Genomic DNA, 21,936 nt, shown 5'->3' on the forward strand with positions numbered 1-21,936 from the left:
CAAATAAATATCTACTTTTGGTTGTGCGTCGAAAGGGAAAAGAGAGAGCTGCTTAGAAGGGACGGAAAGATGAACCACTAAAAAAGAAAAAAAAAGTTCCCTTGACAATTATATATAGTCATGATGGTCCCCAGAAAAGATTGGGGTCGGGTCTTGCACGCGATGATTCGCTTTTTTTCACATGAACCTTTTATTGGATCACCTACTGCACGGATCTCAAAGAACTCATCATGCATCTACCTGCACATATTCGAAAGCGACTTCCAATAGTGGATTTGGTGGTGAAACCGTTATTCGTGCGAAAGATGAAATCGCTATCCCATTGGAAAAAGACAGTGCACAGTAGATTCCCTACGCCAAAAAAAAATATTACCGTGACAACCAAGTGCACTAGCTGCTAGTCAGACCGTCTCAACGTTCTCACTTGATGGTGTTTTCAAAACGCGTTTAACTCGATCCCTCGTTTCTTGGGGCCTTGGATGGCCATTCTTATCCGCATAGCATTCGTCTTCTAGAAAACGACACACTAGATCCCGTTAGACGACCATCCATTTGGTTGGGTGGAGTCACTTTCCCATTACCTAACCCGAACTATCTTCTTCATATTTAAATCTTATTCTATCATATTTATTTTTAAAAAATTATTTTTTTAAAAAATATCTCTTTAATTATTTAATTTTTAAAAATACTTTAATATTTAATTAATTTTTTAATTTAATTTTGATTTTAATTATGGATCAAACATGTCAAAAAAAGTAGCTATTTTGATTTTTACTTCGCTCCATCCCTATTCCGATCGCGAGACGAATGTGACATTAATTTGCCATGACAACCAAGTGCACTAGCTGCTAGTCGGACTGACTCAACGTTCTCACTTGATGGTGTTTTCAAGACGCGTTTAACTCAATCCCTCGTTTCTTGGAGCCTTGGATGGCCATTCTTATCCGCACAGTATTCGTCTTCCGGAAAACGACACACTAGATCTCGTTCGATGACCATCCATTTGGTTGGGTGGAGTCACTTTCCCATTACCTAACCCGAACTATCTACTTCATATTTAAATCTTATTCTATCATATTTATTTTTTTAAAATTATTTTTTTAAAAAATATCTCTTTAATTATTTAATTTTTAAAAATACTTTAATATTTAATTAATTTTTTAATTTAATTTTGATTTTAATTATGGATCAAACATGTCAAAAAAAGTAGCTATTTTGATTTTTACTTCGCTCCATCCCTATTCCGATCGCGAGACGAATGTGACATTAATTTGCCATGACAACCAAGTGCACTAGCTGCTAGTCGGACTGACTCAACGTTCTCACTTGATGGTGTTTTCAAGACGCGTTTAACTCAATCCCTCGTTTCTTGGAGCCTTGGATGGCCATTCTTATCCGCACAGTATTCGTCTTCCGGAAAACGACACACTAGATCCCGTTCGATGACCATCCATTTGGTTGGGTGGAGTCACTTTCCCATTACCTAACCCGAACTATCTACTTCATATTTAAATCTTATTCTATCATATTTATTTTTTTAAAATTATTTTTTTAAAAAATATCTCTTTAATTATTTAATTTTTAAAAATACTTTAATATTTAATTAATTTTTTAATTTAATTTTGATTTTAATTATGGATCAAACATGTCAAAAAAAGTAGCTATTTTGATTTTTACTTCGCTCCATCCCTATTCCGATCGCGAGACGAATGTGACATTAATTTGCCATGACAACCAAGTGCACTAGCTGCTAGTCGGACTGACTCAACGTTCTCACTTGATGGTGTTTTCAAGACGCGTTTAACTCAATCCCTCGTTTCTTGGAGCCTTGGATGGCCATTCTTATCCGCACAGTATTCGTCTTCCGGAAAACGACACACTAGATCCCGTTCGATGACCATCCATTTGGTTGGGTGGAGTCACTTTCCCATTACCTAACCCGAACTATCTACTTCATATTTAAATCTTATTCTATCATATTTATTTTTAAAAAATTATTTTTTTAAAAAATATCTCTTTAATTATTTAATTTTTAAAAATACTTTAATATTTAATTAATTTTTTAATTTAATTTTGATTTTAATTATGGATCAAACACGTCAAAAAAAAAATCTATTTTGATTTTTACTTCGCTCCATCTCTATTCCGATTGCGAGATGAATGCGACATTAATTTACCGTGACAACCAAGTGCACTAGCTGTTAGTCGGACCGACTCAACGTTCTCACTTGATGGTGTTCTCCAAGACGCGTTTAACTCGATCCCTCGTTTCTTGGGGCCTTGGATGGCCATTCTTATCCGCACAGCGTTCATCTTCCGGAAAACAATGCACTCGATCCCGTTCGACGACTTGCTCCGTCGCTGGGTCTTCTCCAGCAGTCAATCGCTAGCGGGAGTAAATGCCAAACAATTGCCGGATGGGGTTGCGGTTTGGCCGTCCCGCACGGTGTGAGGATCGTTTTCATTCCTTCGGTACCCCAAGGTTAAAAAACAAAGAAATTGAGATCCTTTAACCCAAGGTCGAATTGAAGATCCCTCTAGCCTACGATCAGTCCATATGAGAGCCTTTTCTTTCCTTTCCTCATTACTATCTTAAAGCTGGATGAGATAACCACGCTTATCGAAAGGAAAGAAAAGGCTCAATTTCTTTGTTTAACTCTCAAAGGTGCTTATGGAGGTTTTAAATTATATGTGTTCACATTGAGTTTTCTAAGAAAATAAGGGAGGTGGGACATTTTTTACTATTAACTCTCAAGGATACACTTATGGAGGTTTTGCATTCAATGTGTTTCTATTTCAATAGAAATTCATGTTTGCAAGACATTGGGTCGAATTGGATCAGATCATCTTATTCCAATGTAGAGTCACCAAATAAGACAGATGCATTAATAGGTCCAATTATGTTTTGTAAAATAGTGAAAGAAATGTACCAGTAATCATTTCAAAGAAATTTATAAGAAGCTCACTTACTTGAAAGTGCCCAAACCTAAGAAGTACCTTAATGCAATGGACATGTAAGCTGGAGTTGTGCCAAATAATTGAACTTCAAAAATCATGGGGACTCTAGATTATGATGTTTGTTTACCGATTCGTACTTGACAATTATAATTTTCTTGAGGAATTTATTCATCTGTGGGCCTGTTACATCGCCGAGCATTTTTGCACTATATATTTCAAGTTTGTCTTTGGGGATACCATTATTTTTTAAGTAAATGGAATAATCGAACTTGGAGCTACCCTCTATTCACATAAAAGCCTAAAACTTGTAACTATGATTCAGATGATTAGCAAAACAATAGCAGCGTCAACAACAATCAGGATGAAATCATAAATATATAATTTAAACAAGCCATATTTCATAAACTAAAAATACTGCATCTCGCAGACGCACACACAAGTACATATAAATCAGCATCATAGCTCCTTTACATAGGGGTAGACACTTATATTATTCTACACAATATGATCATCCTCCAACTCTTCTTTGAAAAACAAAGAAAATAAATAAAGATCATCTTCCACGTTCTATATCTAGCGCTACTTTTTTTTGTATACTGTAGTACCTAGAGATTTTATTATCAGTATAGCTTGTTGATGGCATGTCAAGCAAGCTCTCAATCTCTTCAGGATTATGCTGTAAAAATGGATGCTGCTTGAATTTTCTTAACCGATCTAGGTCATCAGCCACCTCCTTCATCGTAGGCCTATCTTCACCCCTAACATTGAGGCATCGTCTTGCTAGCTCAGCAACTTCTTGTACCAACTCCATATCCTCTTCATTTTTATTATGATTATCCAAAAGCTGTAGAAGTCGATCCTCCTTCATGGCGGATAAAAAACTTGAGGAGAGGCTCCTTTCTTCATTAGATCCTTCAAAATAAACCGCCTTCTTTCCAGTGAGGAGCTCCAAAAGAACAACACCAAAACTATAAACATCACTTTTATCGGTTAATTGACATGTTTGTAGGTATTCAGGATCCAGGTAACCACAAGTCCCTTGAACTAGTGTAGCAAACTGAGTTTCATCCTTTGGCACCAACATTGAAGCTCCAAAATCAGACACCTTTGCGTTGTAGTTGTCATCCAAAAGTATGTTGGAAGACTTGACATCTCCATGAAGGATTGGAGGGGAAGCTGATGAATGTAGATATGCAAGGGCTTCTGCAGACTGTAAAGCAATCTCCAAACAGGTATCTAATGAAATGTGGAATGTTCTATTTCTGTCATGGATTAATTGAAATAACGTTCCATTTGAGACAAATTCATAAACCAGCATAGGGACTTCCACCTCCAGACAGCATCCCAAGAGCTTCACCACATTCTTATGGTTGATCTGAGAAAGAATAACCATCTCCTTCCCAAATTCCTTCTTTTGGCAATCATCAATTATTTTTGATTTTTTTATGGCAACTGCATGACTGTCATTCAGTATTCCCTTGTAGACGGTTCCATGGCCTCCACCTCCAAGAATTCGGTTCTTGTCAAAGTTGTTTGTTGCCTGCTCTAGCTCTTCTTTGGTAAATACCCTAAATGCAAGACCTTGCTTCGACTTTATCTCTTCTAGTAACAACCGCCCTCCATGTCGCCGAAAGTATTCCTCTTTTATCCTCATAAGTTTTCTTCTTTCACGTAACATGGAAACGACAATGCATAGTAATAGTAGAAGGGCAAAGCTGGTGCTAGTGACAATGCCTGGAGATTGTAAATAGACAGATAGAGAAATCATTCATGAGTTCGAATAACAAGTAGGTTTTCCATCATGTTTATTTCTTTTCCATACTAGACTACGATTGAAACTTTTAAGCAGCCTAGTTCTATGCTTTGCACGGTTGAAGTTTGTGCTTGATGCATGTCTAATGAAACTTGATAGAAGTGGTAGAAACTGAAATTTATTGCTAAGGGAGGGATTACCAATAACCAAAGGATTGCCGCGGCTTCTCTGGCAGGTTCCTTTTTGCGCATCGCCTTTCGTGCCTGGTGGACATGTACAATTGTAATCCCCAGCTATGTTGGTACAAGTCCCATGGCATGGATACTTATCTTTGTGAGCGCACTCGTCAATATCTAACATCCCAGTCCAACAAATCAAAAGGTCAGCTCCAGAAACAGAGAAAGACGCATAACGAGAGAGGTGAAAATTATAGACCTTGGCATCCATCGGGAAGATAGGGGTTGCCTTCGTAGCCACTGGAGCAGTTGCAAAGATATCCCAAGCCATTGGAGGAGTTAAAACAATAACTATGCTCGCTGCGGCACGCGTAGGAGGCTATGTTGCGCTGCGCGACCTCGCACGGCTCGTCGCCGATGGCCCAGTCCAGCACCGCAGGCGCCTGCCCTCCGTTCGTCTCATTGAGCTCGCTGGTAGTAACGTAAGCCGTGGTGAAATTGAACCAGTTCACTTCGGCCAGAACGGCGTAGCTGCAGGGATTGAAATTCCACACCCGGGAGTTGTTGAAGTTTCGATCGAAGATCACTTGATAATAATTGATTCCCTTGGGGATGGTGGTCTGGCAGCAGCCGATGCCGGAGCATGACCCGCTTGTCAGGCTCTCACTGCTGTTGCAGACCGTTACGCATCCACCCGAGTAGGTGATCTCTTTCTTGTTTATCCCAGTGATGTATGCGAGGGTGTCGCAGCCGACAACGAAGAACTTGTTTTTCTCGTCGGAGAACCGGAATGGACTGTTGATGATCTTTAGATACCATTGGCTGCGCGACACAATGTGAGTTGTGGCGTTGTAGCATTGCCAGGATATCGGATAGTAGATGCTAGCCTGGGCTGCCAGCAAGTCTATGTTGATGATCTCGATGTTGTTGTGGAAGGGTTTGTGGACGCCATTTCCAGTGTGGTTGCAGCTAAGAGCGAAGCCAGGAGCTGGAAAGGAGCAGCCCGGGTCGATGCCGAATGGGTAGGGGATGCTAACGTTGCCGCATTTTGGTCGGCAGCGTGCAGGTCGCGTGTTGTTGAATGGCGATGCCGTCACGGCAATGAGGAGTACCGTCAAGAGGGAGTGGCACAGCAGCATCCATGCGTCCATGAATGGCTTTGCTCCTCCGACCCCTCTCCCGGACTCTCCCATAAATGTAACTCTCATTCTCTATTCGATGTTGTTTTTTTTTGATGAACAAAAATCAATATGCTTCCTCCCCTTCCCAATAGTTAGAGCTGGTACATATGCTTCGGCGCTAAACTAAATATATGGAGGAGATAGAGTGGGACGTGGAACGAGAAGGACCACAACAACAACCGAAGGCACGTGCTGGGTTTTTTCTCAGGCTGACCTATTCAACTGGAACTGATTTAGGTCCTGTTCGGCGACTTTCGCAATCCGAGGACTTGGTCCAGTCAACTATTAAGTCAATGATAATTTTATCCATCTATAACGCCGTCATAGTTAAATGACCTAATTGTACGAAATGGAGAACTTCACAAAAAATTTTATACAAATACGAAAAAGATAAATGTTAACGCACAAATATTAGAGATTTCGAGGATTAATTTGAAAAGAAAATTCTAAAATCAACATGTGGTTGAACCATGTTTTGCTATGTTTGCTAGTATTTAGGTAGCTCTATTTCTATGTATTATTTGACATTTCAAGTTTTTTATTTATTTGCCTCCTTGATTGAGATGATACTAAGATTCAAGTTTAACTACCTATACGTCATCAACCTTGATAACTAAGATAATCGGGATTTAACAATCTTGATTCCAAACCTTCTCCAAAGCTTGAACAACATGTATGTTGAGTCAGGCTACTCAAAAATAGGCTACAACTTGATTTAAATTGCTTTTCAAGCTAATATTAAATCCAAATCCAACTCCTTCACTCAGTAAACCAAAGTCAAAGATGTGTTGCATATACTAACAAGAAAAAAATGCATTACACATTAAAAAATCAGTTAATAAAAAATTATAGAATTTCAGATAAGATATATAAAATCCATGGATTAGATAAAGAGTATTGTTTTTTTTTTGATTTTGAAAATAACCGTATTATTTGGGGACATGGATAGGAGATGGATTGTATTTTTTTGAAAAAAAATAATAAAGTCACATTACTTAGGGATGTCTGAGAAAAATAAAAACCCACAAAGATCTAACAATATTTTAGTTGCAAAATTTGGTAGACGAAACCTAAAACAATATATTCCTCTCTGATATTATATATATGTATGGATCTATATATAATTTTTGTCAAGTCCAATCAAGTCCATGTTCATACAATCCGGTTGGGTGACTTGGGTCCTTCTTCGATGCGATCTGCGGCCACGCCGTTCTGTTAGTTGTCGCCATGATGGGCTCTACGTAAATTTGATTCCTTGTAATTTGATTCCCTGACGCGGCCACATCTCCTGGAGACCATGTTCATATGCCCACGTGTCTTTATCTAGTACATTAGAATTTCTAATTCTAGACTTGAGTTAAGATCTTTCAGGACTTTTCATTTATAATTGTTTTGTGCTAATCCTAAGAGTCCAGATTTATTTATAAGTATTATAAATCTAACCAAAAATATCCTGGCCTACATGTGTCATAGGCCGAATTCACTTTAATACTATTTGTAACAACGTAGGACCACTTCCAAAAAAATTTGTAAGAAGATACTATCCAAGTTCTTTGATCTTTTATAAATATCATGTTGGACACATGTTGTACACACGTCGTTAAGGCAAAGAGGATTTGGACTCCACCACTATCCCAACCTTTGACGCCATGGTAGCTATACCATTTCAAATAATCACATTCTGGTGTGAATTCTTTACAAACATGTTATAGGTGCTTTCTACAGTAATATACAGCAATTTTCTATTTGCCTTACATACCTCTAGCCTAGAATAAATTGGCATGAGAGCTTTTTCTTTCCTCACCTCATTATCATCATGAAACTGGATGAGATAACTATTCTTGTAGAAGGGAGGTAAATCTCATCATTATTACTTTTTTGGTGCACCAAAATATGCCATATGCCAAGTTGTGGGAATCTAGATGGACTGAAGATTTACTCAATTCGCCACTCTTGGTTCATTGTTTTCCTCTCTCAAACATGAAGTTTTCTTTCTCGAAGCATCATCATTAATTCAAATTCTTCATATGAAAGTCTTAATTTCTTGTCATCAACATTTCATATCTCTTTAGATGATTGGAACGTGATTGATGACTCGAGGACCCTGGACTTATTGCCTTCCGTGCGATGACCGACTTCTTGGTGCGCTACTGAATATATAGAGTGGAGGAGATCGGGTGGGACGTCGAACGAGGAGGGCCACGACAACAAGCCAAGACACGTGCTGGGTATTTTCTCAGGCTGACCTATTCAACTGGAAGTGATTTTGGTCACCGGTCACGCATGGGGCTGTGGTTTGGCCGTCACGATTTTCATTCCTTTCCGTAGCTTTCCAAAGACGACACACCCGGTCCCGTTCGGCGACTTTCTCAGTCGGAGGACTTGGGCCAGTCAACTATTAAGTCCAAAATCACAATGACTATAGATTATGATATTTGTTTACCGGTTCAGACTCGGCTAAAAATCGATGTCAACTAGGAGCTCATTTGGTTCGCGGGAAGCATTTTCCCTCTTAGGAATATAACTCATGAGAAGAAGATTTCTAGGAAAAGAATGTCTAGGAATGTACTTTTAGCATATTTGGTTAAACATGGAAAAGTGATAGATTTGCAGCTTATGTTTGGTTGACCATCCACTTTCCTAAAAAAGTTATATATAATTTTTATTATGCCCTTAATGAAAATTAGGTCATTAATGATTCTTTAATGCTGAAGGGCCTTTTTGGAAAAAAGTAAAGATGGAGTGATTTTGGCCTCATGGGAAAGTAACTTTTACATGTTTTTCATGAAAAAGGCTTTCCCATGAAATATGAGAATCATATTCCTATGGGAATACAACTTTTCCATGTATCTTCTTTGAAAACTTTAACCAAATAAGAGGCATCTCATTACTTTTCCGTTGATCACACTTTTCTTCCTCCTTTTCCCACGAACCAAACGAGCCCTAGATGTGAAACCATGGAGCCCTTTGCACAAGCTTCTAGTCAGCTGATAACTAAAGGGTTAGAATGGTTGCCCTATCAACTCAAAACTATAAAAATTTAAGCAATTTTCTCGAAGAAATTATTCACCTGCGGAACTATACATGGTTAAGCGTTGCTGCACTATATATTTCAAGTTTATCTTTGGGGATACCACTATTTTTTAAATAAATGGAATAATTGAACTTGGAGCCACCCTTTGTTCAAATAAAAGCTTAAAATTTGTAACCGTCATTCATATGATTAGCAAAACAACAGCACCAACAACAATCACGATGAAACTACAAATATATAATTTAAACTAACCATATTTCATAAACTAGAAATACTGCATCTCGCAGATGCACGCACAAGTACATATAAATCAACATCATAGTTCTAATATATAGGGATAGAAATTTGTATTAATCTATGCAATATCATCATCCTCCAATTCTCTTTTAAAAAATAAAGTGAAAAAAACAAATCCTTTTCATCAATATATATATATATATATATATATATATATATATATATAAGGATCCTTTTTAATTCAAACTTGAATTAAGTGGCCTAGTCTCCCAGTTGCCTATATGGTATATGATAACTGTGGTTGGCTAGGTCATACGTGTAACCATCACGTAGTGTTTGGTCAATTATAGCCATTGTACGATCATTTTAATTCAATCACCACCTCTAGAGATTTTACAACCACTCCTACTAAAAGCAATTGTATTTAAACAATAACAATAGATTTTGTTTTTTTAAAATTAATCCCTAACATCTTCTATATTTACATATTACTCCAAAATCTCTTCAATATTTGCATTGAGTTAACTAGATAATAATGCAATATTCTGCCTGCATTCTCCTAGTGGTGTTGGCTTCATATCCTCTGTATATTGTTGAGTCCTAAGCTAGAAGAGGCAAAATAGAGAAGAGAGAAAAGTGAGTGAGAAGATGTGGAATCCTTAAAACCATTCTCTATTAAATGAAGAATATTTTCTCCTTCTATAAACCTATATAATCTTACCATGATTCGGTCAATGAAAGCTAGTGAAAAAACCTATTGTATAAACTAACAACTTACAGGAATGCTTATATAAATATCAAAAAGATGAGTACTAATACACAAACATAAAATATTAATCTTCAAAAAAAAACTCGTTCTAAAAAAAATGTAGTTGATTTAGGTTTTACTACATTTTCTAGTATTTTGGTATCTTTATTCATAGCTATTAATAGACATTTCAGAATATTCAAACTTTCTTCTTGGATTTTATTGCCTTCCACCTTGGTTGAGATAAGATCCAAGTTTACGGATCATGGACCAAGCTTTAAAACTCTTGATACCAAAACCTTCTCCAAAGTTGAACACCGAGCTAGGTTGAGACATGACACTCATATGCAGACTACAACTTGATTGGAATTGCTTTTAGGTCCAATATTAGACCCAAATCTAACTCATTCACTCGGTAAACCAAAATTTCAGATGTAATATATATATATATATATATATATATATATATATATATATATATATATATATATATATATATATATATATATATTAGCAAGGAAAATGTGCACTGTGCATTAACAAAGAATTATTAAAAAAATAAATAATTGGAGATAATGTATGTAAAATATGCCGTTAGATAAAGAGTATTGCTTTTTTAAAAATAATTTCAAAAGAACCCAATTATTGAGGGACATGGATAGGAGACGGATATGACTTTTTTTTTAAAAAAAAGAGTTCCGTTACTTTGGGATGCATGTGAAAAATAAAAAAACCCATGTAGATCTTCTTGATCTTATTTTTTTCCTGAAGAGAGGGACTCATAATATTTTAGTCACAAAATTTGGTAGAGAAAATCTAAAACAACTTATACGGTTATACCTTTCTGATATTGTGTGTATGTAATTCTATGCAGTTGTTTCTCGAGCCCAATCGAGTCCATATTGGTCCAATCGGGTGTAATGACTTGGATCCTTTTTTCAACGCCGTCCATAGCTAGGCCTGTTAACGAGCCGAGTCGAGCCGAGCCCAGCCCGAGCCTGGAAGGTTCGGGCTCGGCTCGTTTCACAGAATCTCGGGCTCGGACTTGGTGCCAAGCTCTGTATTAGACTCGGGCTCAGGCTCGTTTGGCACAGCAAAGACTCGGGTTTGAGCTTGTAAAGCCTGTTTCAATTACAAGCTCGAGCTCGAGCCCGAGCCCGGAATGGGGATGGGGTCCTGGGGATGGGGATTGGGCAAGCGGGAGAGAGGGTGGAGGGGTCGACGAGGTGGAGGAGGGAGAGACGGGGGCAAGCGGCGGCGAGGGCGAGGAGGGAGGCTTCGTCGACGAACTCGAAGTAGTGGGGCTACGGGGGTTGAAGAAGCAGGGGGCGAGGAGGTGGCAGAGGTTGGGGCAGGAAGCGGCGATGGTGGCGAGCTCGGAGGCGCAGAAGCCTCGGCGGAGGAGGTAGACGTGGGCGAGGGAGGCAGCGGCGGCGGGGTGGGCCTGAAGGGCTGAGGAGGTCGAGGCGGGTGAGGGAGACGGTCAGTCCAGGGGGCGGAGGCGGGGCGGTGGAGAGAGTCCTGAGCCTGAGGGATCTGGAGGAGGTCATCGAGGGAGGCGTGGAGGAGGTCGATTCGGGCGAGGCGGGGCGGCGGAGAGGGTCCTGGGCTTGGGGGATCTGGAGGAGGTCGTCGAGGGAGGCGTGAAGGAGGTCGGGGGGGGGGGTGGTGGTGTGTGGTCAGGAGCCCGTTTGGGCTCGTGAGCTGCTCAGGCTCGAGCTCGAATTTAAACGGGCTTCATTTTGGACTCGGGCTCGAGCTCGTTTGACTAACGAGCCGAGCTCGAGCCGAGCCTGAGCCCGGCCGAGCAGCGAAGCACGGGCTCTACTTGAAATGGGCCAAAGCCGAGAGACAGAGATAGGCAAAAACTAGGGAAAGCATCCGGTATCTATAATTGGCAAGGCCCAAAACTTAATTCCTTGTAGGGCTCGTTTGGTTCGCAGGAAAAGAAGAGGGGAAAGTGTGGTCAACGGGAAAGTAATGAAATGCCTCTGATTTGGTTGGAGTTTTCAAGAAGGAAAAGTTGTATTCCCATGGGAATATGATTCCCACATTTAATGGAAAAGTCTTTTCAATGAGAAAGTTACTTTCCCATGAGGCAGGAATCACTCCATTTGTACTTTTTCCCAAAAAGTCCCTTCAGCATTAAAGAAGCATTAAAGAGGCATTAAAAACCTAATTTTTATTAAAGGCATAATAGAAATTATACATAACTTTCCTAGGAAAGTGGATGACCAACCAAACATAAGTATTTTGGAAATTTGTCTCTTTTTCATAGTTAATCAAACATGCCAAAAGTACTTTCCTAAGCATCCTCTTTCTAAGAATTTATTTTCCAAAAATTATATTCCTAGGAGGGAAAATGCTTCCTGCGAACCAAACGAGCCCGTAATTGCAATCCCCAATTCTGACCTTAGATCATCTTCATATGCCAACGTGTCTATCTTTGATTCTTTACAATTTCTAATTCTAGCGTTAGATTTAAGATGTTTTGGGACATGTCAGCTTTTTACTCTTGAGTTACTGCAGATAAATATGATCGTAAAGGTCAGCTTTTTGAGTTTGATTCAGAACATCATGTTGCTTGTTTATGAAGACAACCAGAAGAAATAAACGGTGTTCGGCGCATAGCAGAACAGAAGGTGCAACAAGTTTCTAATCGTGCTTGTCTTCTAGCAAGCATGGTTAGAAATGCACACCACTCTAGTAAAAATTAGGTGGTCTTAACCTTCTCAGCTAAAATGGTGGAAGAAGCTGGTTTGGGCTTGAAATGTTTGAAAGCCTGTAATGGATTTGTTTCGTTTATGCGTGGCGGAATTTAATATCCATTTTTATAATAATTGTCTCAGGGCAAGATGGGCCTAATGATAAGTATCAAAAGGAGGAAGTTTTTAAGAAATTGAACGTCTAGTAATTTGATTCCTTCTTAAAGGACTGACTATTAAGGATTTCTTAGTAATTTAATTATCTAGTGGTGATTAATGTAGGAACTATGGGTGGTCAAAGTGGGCCCTTGAGTCAGTATGCAAGGTGGAGACAAATCCAACTCTGTGACCCGTTGGATATATTTAGATAGGGAGAGTAGACTCCAAATAAATTAGCGACTCCCACTCCAGCTATTTGGTTGGGTGGAGTCTTTTATTCATTTCTATTTTCTAGAAAATAGGAATGCTCCAATCCTCCAAAATCTAAGTGCTGCTAGTCCGTCATGCATCTTTAAGTCCGTGACCAACCAGGCGTTCCCACTTGATTGTGTTTGCAAGACGCGTTAACTCGTTTTCTCATTTCTTCAAGCCTTGGAGGACCCTTCTTACCCTCACAGCGTACATCTGAATTGTTAACGTGGCATGGATCGAAACCACTCACGTTGTTCTCTCTCAAACATGAAGTTTTCTTTCTCAAATCATCAACATTTCAAATTCGTCGTGTGAGAGTCCGAATTTCTTGTTACCAACATTTCAAATCTCTCAGGATGATTGGAAGATGATTGATGACTTGAGTACCCTGGACTTATTGCCTGCCATGTGACGACTTAGGGGAAAGTAAATGTGAAAATATGAAGACCGACTCCTGGCCTACATATCTAACTTTCTGAGATGGTTCCAGTGAGAGCTTCCCATGTAATGCCAAAGATGAAGAGTACATGAAGCTTGGAATTTTGTAGCAACTGGAGCGAGATTTTGTTCTGTTTGAAAGGGAGAGCTCCTTAGAAAAGACGGAAAGAGGAACTATGCATGGAATCAACCAATTAAGAGCGTTACTAAGAAGTTAAAAAAAAAGTCCCTTGAAAAGGAAATCATATATATATGCATGATGGTCTCCAAGAAGGATTGGGACTGTGTCTCTCCCGCAAAAGGATGATTCACTTTCTTTCACATGAATCTTTTATTTGATCACCTACTGCATAGAGCTTAGACCGCTCCGAACTCATCATGCATCCACCAGCATGTATCCTAAAGCGACTAGTTGACTAACCAACAGTAGCTTTCGGTGGTGAAACCTTCATTCGTGCGAAAGATGAAATCCTAATCCCATTGAGAAAAGGCAATGCCTAGATTCCCGACACTCAAAAAGATATTAACATAGTGGAGTCCAAACCTGCAAGAGTTCAAATGGAAGAGTTTTCTTATATTACTAAGAAAACAAGAGAGGTTGGATATTTGTTTATAATTAACACTCAAGGGTACTTATGAAGGTTTTGCATTCCATATGTTCACGTTCAAATAGAAGTTCACATTTGCACGACATTGGGTCGAATTAGACTGGGTCATCCGATTCCCACGTAGAGTCACCTAACAAGACGGATGCACCGATAGCTCCAATTATGTTTTGTAAAATAGGGAGAAAAATATACCAGTAATCATTTCAAAGAAATTGAGAAGAAGCCCATTTACTTGAAAGTGCCAAAACCTGAGAAATGCCTTAATGCGATGGACATATAAAGAAAAGTTGTGCCAAATAATTAATTTTCAAAAATCATGCTGACTATAAATTATGATGATTATGATGTTTGTTAATTTACCGGTTTATACTTAACAATTATAATTTCCTTGATGAAATTATTCATTTGCAGGCCCGATACATGACCGAGCGTTTCTGCAGTATATATTTCAAGTTTGTCTTTGGGGATACCATTATTTTTTGAGAAAATAGAATAATCTAACTTGGAGCTACTCTTTGTTCAAATAAAAGCTCAAAAATTGTAACTGTGGTTCAGATGATTAGCAAAACAATAGCAGCACAATCAAGATGAAACCATGAATATGTAACTTAAACTAACCATAATTCATAAACTAGAAATACTGCATCTCGCAGACGTAAGCATAAGTACATTTAAATCAGCATCATAGATCTAATACATAGGGATAGAAATTTATATTATTCTATGCAATATGATCATCCTTCAACTCTTCTTCGAAAAACAAAGGAAAAAAACAAAAATTATCTTTCACATTCTATATCCAACGTTGCTTTCTTTTCTATACTTTAGCACCCAAAGGTTTCATTTTTAATGTAGCTTGATGGCTTATCAAGCAAGTTTTCAATCTCTTCAAGATTATGCTGTAAAAATGGATGCTGCTTGAATTTTCTTAATCGATCTAGGTCATCGGCCACCTCCTTCATCGTAGGCCTATCTTCACCCCTAATATTGAGGCATCGCTGTGCTAGCTCAGCAATTTCTTGTACCAACTCTATATCCATTTCATTTTTAATATGATTGTCCAAAAGCTGTAGAAGGCGATCCTCCTTCATGGCGGATAAAAAACTTGATGAGAGGCTCCTTTCTTCACGAGGTCCTTCAAAATAAATTGCCTTCCTTCCGGTAAGAAGCTCCAAAAGAACAACACCAAAACTATAAACATCACTTTTATCGGTTAATCGACATGTTTGTAGGTATTCGGGATCCAAGTAACCACAAGTCCCTTGAACTAGTGTCGCAAACTGAGTTTCATCCTTTGGCACCAACATTGAAGCTCCAAAATCCGACACCTTTGCGTTGTAGTTGTCATCCAAAAGTATGTTGGAAGACTTGACATCTCCATGAAGGATTGGAGGGGAAGCTGATGAATGTAGATATGCAAGGGCTTCTGCGGACTGTAATGCAAACTCCAAACGGGCATCCAATGAAACGTGGGATGTCCTATTCCTGTCATGGATTAAATGGAATAAGGTTCCATTGGAAATAAATTCATAAACCAACATAGGGACTTCCACCTCCATACAGCATCCCAAGAGCTTCACCACATTCTTATGGTTGATCTGAGAAAGAATAACCATCTCCTTCCCAAATTCCTTTTTTTGGCGATCATCAATTATTTTTGATTTTTTTATGGCAACTGCATGATTGTCATTCAGCATTCCCTTGTAGACGGTTCCATGGCTTCCACCTCCAAGAATCCGATTCTTGTCAAAGTTGTTTGTTGCCTGCTCTAGCTCTCCTTTCGTATATACCTTAAATGCAAGACCTTGCTTCGACTTTATCTCTTCTAGTAACAACCGCCCTCCATGTCGCCGAAAGTATTCCTCTTTTATCCTCATAAGTTTTCTTCTTTCACGTACCAGGGAAAGGACAATGCATAGTAATAGTAGAAGGGCAAAGCTGGTGCTAGCGACAATGCCTGGAGATTGTAAATAGACAGATAGAGTAATAATCCATGAGTTCGAATAGCAAGGAGGTTTTCCCTCGTGTTTATTCCTTTCCCATACTAAACGAAAGATTGAAACTTTTAAGCAGCCTAGTTGTATGCTTTGCATAGTTGAAGTTTGTGCTTGATGCATGTCTAATGAAACTTGATAGAAGTGGTAGAACCCGAAATTTATTGCTAAGGGAGGAATTACCTATAACCAATTTCACTGATGAGAAAGGATTACTGCGGCTTCCCTGGCAGGTTCCTTTTTTCGCGTCGCCATTCGTGCCTTGTGGACATGAACAAATGTAATCCCCAGGTATGTTGGTACAGGTCCCATGGCATGGATACTCGTCTTTGAGAGTGCACTCGTCAATATCTAACATCCCAGTCCAACAAATCAAAAGGTCAGCTCCAGAAACAGAGAGAGAAGGATGCATATACTCACAGAGAGAGAAGGTAATTATCGACCTTGGCATCCATCGGGAAGATAGGGGTTGCCTTCGTAGCCCCTGGAGCAGTTGCAAAGATATCCCGGGCCATTGGAGGAGTTAAAACAGGAACTATGCTCGCTGCGGCACGCGTAGGAGGCTCTGTTGCGCTGCGCGACCTCGCACGGCTCGTCGCCGATGGCCCAGTCCAGCACCACAGGCGCCCGCCCTGATCCTTCCGTGTCCAAGAGATCGGCGGTAGTAAGGTAAGTCGTGCTGAAATTGAACCAGTTCACTTCGGCCAGAACGGCGTAGCTGCAGGGATTGAAATCCCACACCCGGGAGTTCTTGAGGTCGCCATCGAAGGTCACTGCATAATAGTTGATTCCCTTGGGGATGGTGGTCTGGCAGCAGCCGATGCCGGAGCATGACCCGTTTGTCGGGCTATCAGAGCTGGAGCAGGTCGATTCGCAAAATCTGGCTTTCTGGTTCTGCCCTCTGATGTACGCGAGGGTGTCGCAGCCGACAACTGTGAACTTGTTATCGGCATCCGAGAACCGGTATGGGTAGGCGGTGAAGTCTAGACTGCGTAACATGTACGACATGTCGTGTGACGTGCGGATGTAGCATTGCCAGGATATGTCATTGTAGATGCGAGCCTGGGCCGACAGCAAGGATATGTTGATGAGCTCGACGCTGCCGATATAAGGTTTGGGAACGCCACTGGCATTGTCGTCATTGCAGTTGAGGTTGAAGCCAGGAAGGTAGCAGCCCGGGTCGATGCCGAATGGGTAGGGGATGCTAACGTCGCCGCATTTTGCTCGGCAGCCTGCAGGCCCCGTGTTGTTCAATGGCGATGCAGCCACGGCAGCGAGCAGTACCGTCAAGAGGGAGTGGCACAGCAGCATCCATGCGCCCATGAATGGCTTTGCTCCTCCGACGACTCCTCTCCCGGACTCTCCCATAAATGTAACTCTCATTCTTTATTCAATCTCTATTTTGATGAAATAAAATCAATATGCTTCCTCGATTTCCCAATAGCTAGATTTGGTACACACGTCTTGGTGCGCTACTGAATATACGGAGGAGATCGGGTCGGACGTCGAACGAGGAGGGCCACAACAACAAGCCAAGGCACTTGCTGGGTATTTTCTCAGGCTGACTATTCAACTGGAAGTGATTTTGGTCACCCGTCACGCATGGAGCCGTGGTTTGGCCGTCACGCATGGTGCAAGGATATCCGCCCTGCGTCCAAGGACCCTTGCATTCCTTTCCGTAGCTTTCCGAAAACGATACACTCGTTCTCACTCGGAGGACTTGGGCCAGTCAACTATTAAGTCAATGATATTTTTATCCATCTATAACGCCGTCTTACTAGGGTTGAGTCAATGAAAGATAGTGAAATGACCTAATTGTACGAACGGAGAACTTTACAAAAATTTTTATACAAATACGAAAACCATGAGCGCGAACGCACAAATATCAGAGATTTTAAGGATTATTTTTTTTTAAAAAAAAAAACCTAAAATCAACGTGCGGTTGAACCAAGTTTTGCTATATTTGCTAGTATTTCGGTGGCTCTATTTCTATGAATTAATTGACATTTCATAATATTGAAAAATTTCTTCCGGAATTTTATTTATTTACCAACTTGATTGAGATGATGCTAAGATCCAAGTTTAACTACCTATGGGTCATCCACTATGATAGCTAAGATAATCAGGTTTTAAAACGCTTGAACAATGCTACCTATGGGTACTTATTGGAGAATTTGCATTCAACGTGTTCATATTTGAATAGAAGTTTACGTTTGCAGGGCATTGGATGGAATTGGACCGGGTCATCTTATTCCCATGTGCAGTCACCTAATAAGAGAGGCACTGATAGCTCCAATTCTATTTTGTAAAATAGAGAGAAAAATATACCAATAGTCATTTCAGAGAAATTTATAAGAATCTCACTTGCTTAAAAGTGCCTACCTTCATGCGATGGGCATTTAAGGAAGAGTCATCTTCAAAAATCACAATGACTATAGATTATGATATTTGTTTGCCGGTTCACGCTCGACTAAAAATCGATGTCAACTAGATGTGAAAGCATGGGGCCCTTTGCACAAGCTTCTAGTCGGCTGATAACTAAAGGGTTAGAACGGTTGCCCTATCAATTCAAAACTATAAAAGTCCAAGCAATTTTCTAGAAGAAATTATTCATCTATGAGCCTGTTATACTATATATTCCAAGTTAGTCTTTGGGATACCATTATTTTTTAAGTAAATGGAATAATTGAACTTGAAGCTACCGTCAGTTCAAATAAAAGCCCAAAATTTGTAATTGTGGTTCAGATGATTCGCAAATCAGCAGCAACATCAACAGCAATCAGGATGAAACCATAAATATATAATTTAAACTAACTATATTTCATAAACTAAAAATACTGCATCTCGCATATGCATGCAGAAGTATATATAAATTAGTTCTAATACGTACATTAGGATAGAAACTTGTATTATTACTCCATGTCTCTTCAATATTTATATTGAGTTAACTAGATAATAATGTAATATTCCGCCTGTATTCTCCTAATAGTGTTAGACTTCGTATCCTCTATTTTCCATGTATAACCAACCTCTTAACCCATTCTGTTTCACCACTGGTGTACTAACTGCTTAAGTCCTGAGCTAGAAGAGACAACACAGAGAAGAAAGAAGAGTGAGTGGAGACCACTACAATTAATTTCTCGTGGCCACCAAGTCAAGTAGCTAGTCGGTCGCGCGTTCGACGACTTGCTTCGTCACTCGTTCGGAGTCTATAATTGAAGGGATACATGAGTTTTGACCGGAGAAAAGGGATACATGAGGAGGAAATTAATGCCATAGTTGTCGGATGGGGATGCTTGCTGTTTTTTGGGTACACGGGACGGGATGCTTGACGTTTTTTTGGGTACACGGGATGCTTGCTGTTTCGCCATCATGGGAGGTCCATCAAGATCCCTTTCATCAACCTTTTTAATTCAAAGTTGAATTGAGGTGGCCTAGGTCACCCAGTTGCCTATATGGTACATGATAACTGTGATTGCCTGCGTGATACGTGATATGTGTAACCATCGTAGTGTTTGGTCAACTATAGCAATTGTACAATCGATGAAGACTAGATAACTTTAATTCAATTTCCAACACTAGAGATTTTACAACCACTCCTACCAAAAGCAATTGTATTTAAATAGTAACAATATATTTTCTTTTTTTTAAAATTAATCCCTAACATCTTCTATTTTTACATATTACTTCATCTCTCTTCAATATTTATATTGAGTTAACTAGATACTAACGTAACATTCAGCCTGTATTCTCCTACTAGAAGAGGCAAAATAGAGAAGACAGAAGAGTGAGTGAGAAGATGTAGAATCCTTAAAACCATTCCCTATTAAGTGAAAGGATATTTTCTCCTTCTATAAACCTATGTAATCTTACCATGATTCGGTCAATGAAAGCTAGTGAAAGAACCTATTGTATAAACTAACAACTTACAGGAAATATCAAAAAAATGAGTACTAATACACAAACATAAAATATTAAACTTCAAAAAAACTAGTTTTAAAAAAATATGTAGTTGATTTAGGTTTTACTGCATTTTCTAGTATTTTGGTATCTTTTTTTTCTAGGTATTAATAGACATTTCAAAATATTCAAACTTTCTTCTTGGATTTTATTACCTTCCACCTTGGTTGAGATAAGATCCAAGTTTACGGATCATGGACCAAGCTTTATAACTCTTGACACCAAAACCTTCTCCAAAGTTGAACAACGAGTAGGTTGAGACAGGACAACTAGATCTGAATTGCTTTTGGGTCCAATATTAGACCCAAATCTAACTCATTAACTCGGTAAACCAAAATTTCAGATGTATTATATCTATATATTAGCAAGGAAAACGTGAATTGTGCATTAAAAAAGAATTATTCAATAAAAAATATAGAATTGGAGATAATGTATATAAAACACACTGATTAGATAAAGAGTATTGCCTTTTTTAAAAAAATTTCAAAAGAACCCAATTATTGAGGGACATGGATAGGAGACGGATAGGATTACCTTTTTTTAAAAAAAATAAAAAGGATCTCAGCTACTTTGGGATGCATGTGAAGAATAAAAACCCACGTAGATCTTCTTGATCTTATTTTTACCTGAAGAGAGGGACTAAGAATATTTTAGTCACAAAATTTGATAGAGGAAATTAATCTAAAACAATGTAGACCTTTCTGATATTGTGTGTATGTATCTCTATCTAATTGTTTCGCGAGCCCAATCGAGTCCATATTGATCCATGGGATGACCTGGGTCCATCCATAGCTACCCCGTCCTCATAGTTGTTGCCAAGCTTGGGCTCTAGTTGAAACGGGCCGAACCCGAGAGACCAAGATAGGTAAAACTGGTCGAAACATACAGTATCTGTAGCTGGCCAGGCCCAAAACTTAATTCTTTGTAATTTCCCCAATTCTGGCCTTAGATCATCTTCATATGCTGACGTGTCTATGTTTGATTCATTACAATTTCTAATCTAGTCTTAGATTTAAGATGTTTCAGGACATGTCATTTATAATTGTTTTGCGCTAATTAGGGATGCAAATGGGTCAGGTCGGACCAAGTCACTCCAACCCAACCCAATTACTTATTCGGGTTCTAATATTGACCCAAACTCAACCCAATAGAAAATCGGATCAGGTCGGGTCTATGGCTAAAATTTCTAACCCAATAGTCATTCAGGTCAGGTCGGTCCATGTCTAACTTGGTCCTAACCCAAAAAATTCGGATCCGGATCAGGTCTCAGTCACATTCCTCTACTTATCATTCCTTGTATTTAGTTTTTTTCATTTGCAATGAGTGAAAACAAAAGAAAGCAAGTTATGCAAGATCATACAAGTGAAAGTGCCTAAGTATCAAGGATTGATGCAATTACAAACTAACTTAATAATGATAGGCTCGATCTTGTTAGCTTCAAGAAAAATTTTCTATTCATGTATGCAATATTTTTTTGAGTAAAAAATAATTACAGTTATGCTAATTCTTTTTACTCGGCAGTGATATCCTTCGAATTTATTAGAATATATGTACTACTATTTTTTCTAAACATACTACGAAAAAAGTATATATGGGCCAAGATAAGGAATATAGTTTTAATAATGACATATGACAAAGTTCAATAATTGCAAAGGATTCATCATGAACCTATCTTCTTCCACATGGCGAAATTAACTCTATTTTGCCTTTATTAGTCTAAACTTCCTTCTTAT

At 39.1% G+C, this 21,936-nt stretch overlaps 2 protein-coding genes across 2 annotated transcripts; both read right to left on the reverse strand.

Moving 5' to 3' along the window:
* Positions 1 to 3,334: 3,334 nt before the first annotated feature.
* LOC148714478 (wall-associated receptor kinase 2-like) lies at positions 3,335 to 6,255 on the reverse strand. The gene is made up of 3 exons (XM_088719216.1): positions 5,147 to 6,255; positions 4,912 to 5,064; positions 3,335 to 4,692 (listed from the first exon to the last, which is right to left on the reverse strand). Exons 1-3 carry the CDS (start codon positions 6,093 to 6,095, stop codon positions 3,512 to 3,514), a joined length of 2,283 nt encoding a protein of 760 aa, XP_088575342.1. The 5' UTR covers positions 6,096 to 6,255; the 3' UTR covers positions 3,335 to 3,511.
* An 8,598-nt stretch (positions 6,256 to 14,853) lies between these two features.
* LOC103708448 (wall-associated receptor kinase 2-like) lies at positions 14,854 to 17,722 on the reverse strand. The gene is made up of 3 exons (XM_088719222.2): positions 16,687 to 17,722; positions 16,427 to 16,594; positions 14,854 to 16,206 (listed from the first exon to the last, which is right to left on the reverse strand). Exons 1-3 carry the CDS (start codon positions 17,624 to 17,626, stop codon positions 15,074 to 15,076), a joined length of 2,241 nt encoding a protein of 746 aa, XP_088575348.2. The 5' UTR covers positions 17,627 to 17,722; the 3' UTR covers positions 14,854 to 15,073.
* Positions 17,723 to 21,936: the final 4,214 nt, after the last annotated feature.

The sequence above is a fragment of the Phoenix dactylifera genome, chromosome 3 (genome assembly GCF_051530095.1).
Source record: "Phoenix dactylifera cultivar Ajwa chromosome 3, Ajwa_hap1_PhDact_Kaust_v1.1, whole genome shotgun sequence".
NCBI lineage: Eukaryota > Viridiplantae > Streptophyta > Magnoliopsida > Arecales > Arecaceae > Phoenix > Phoenix dactylifera.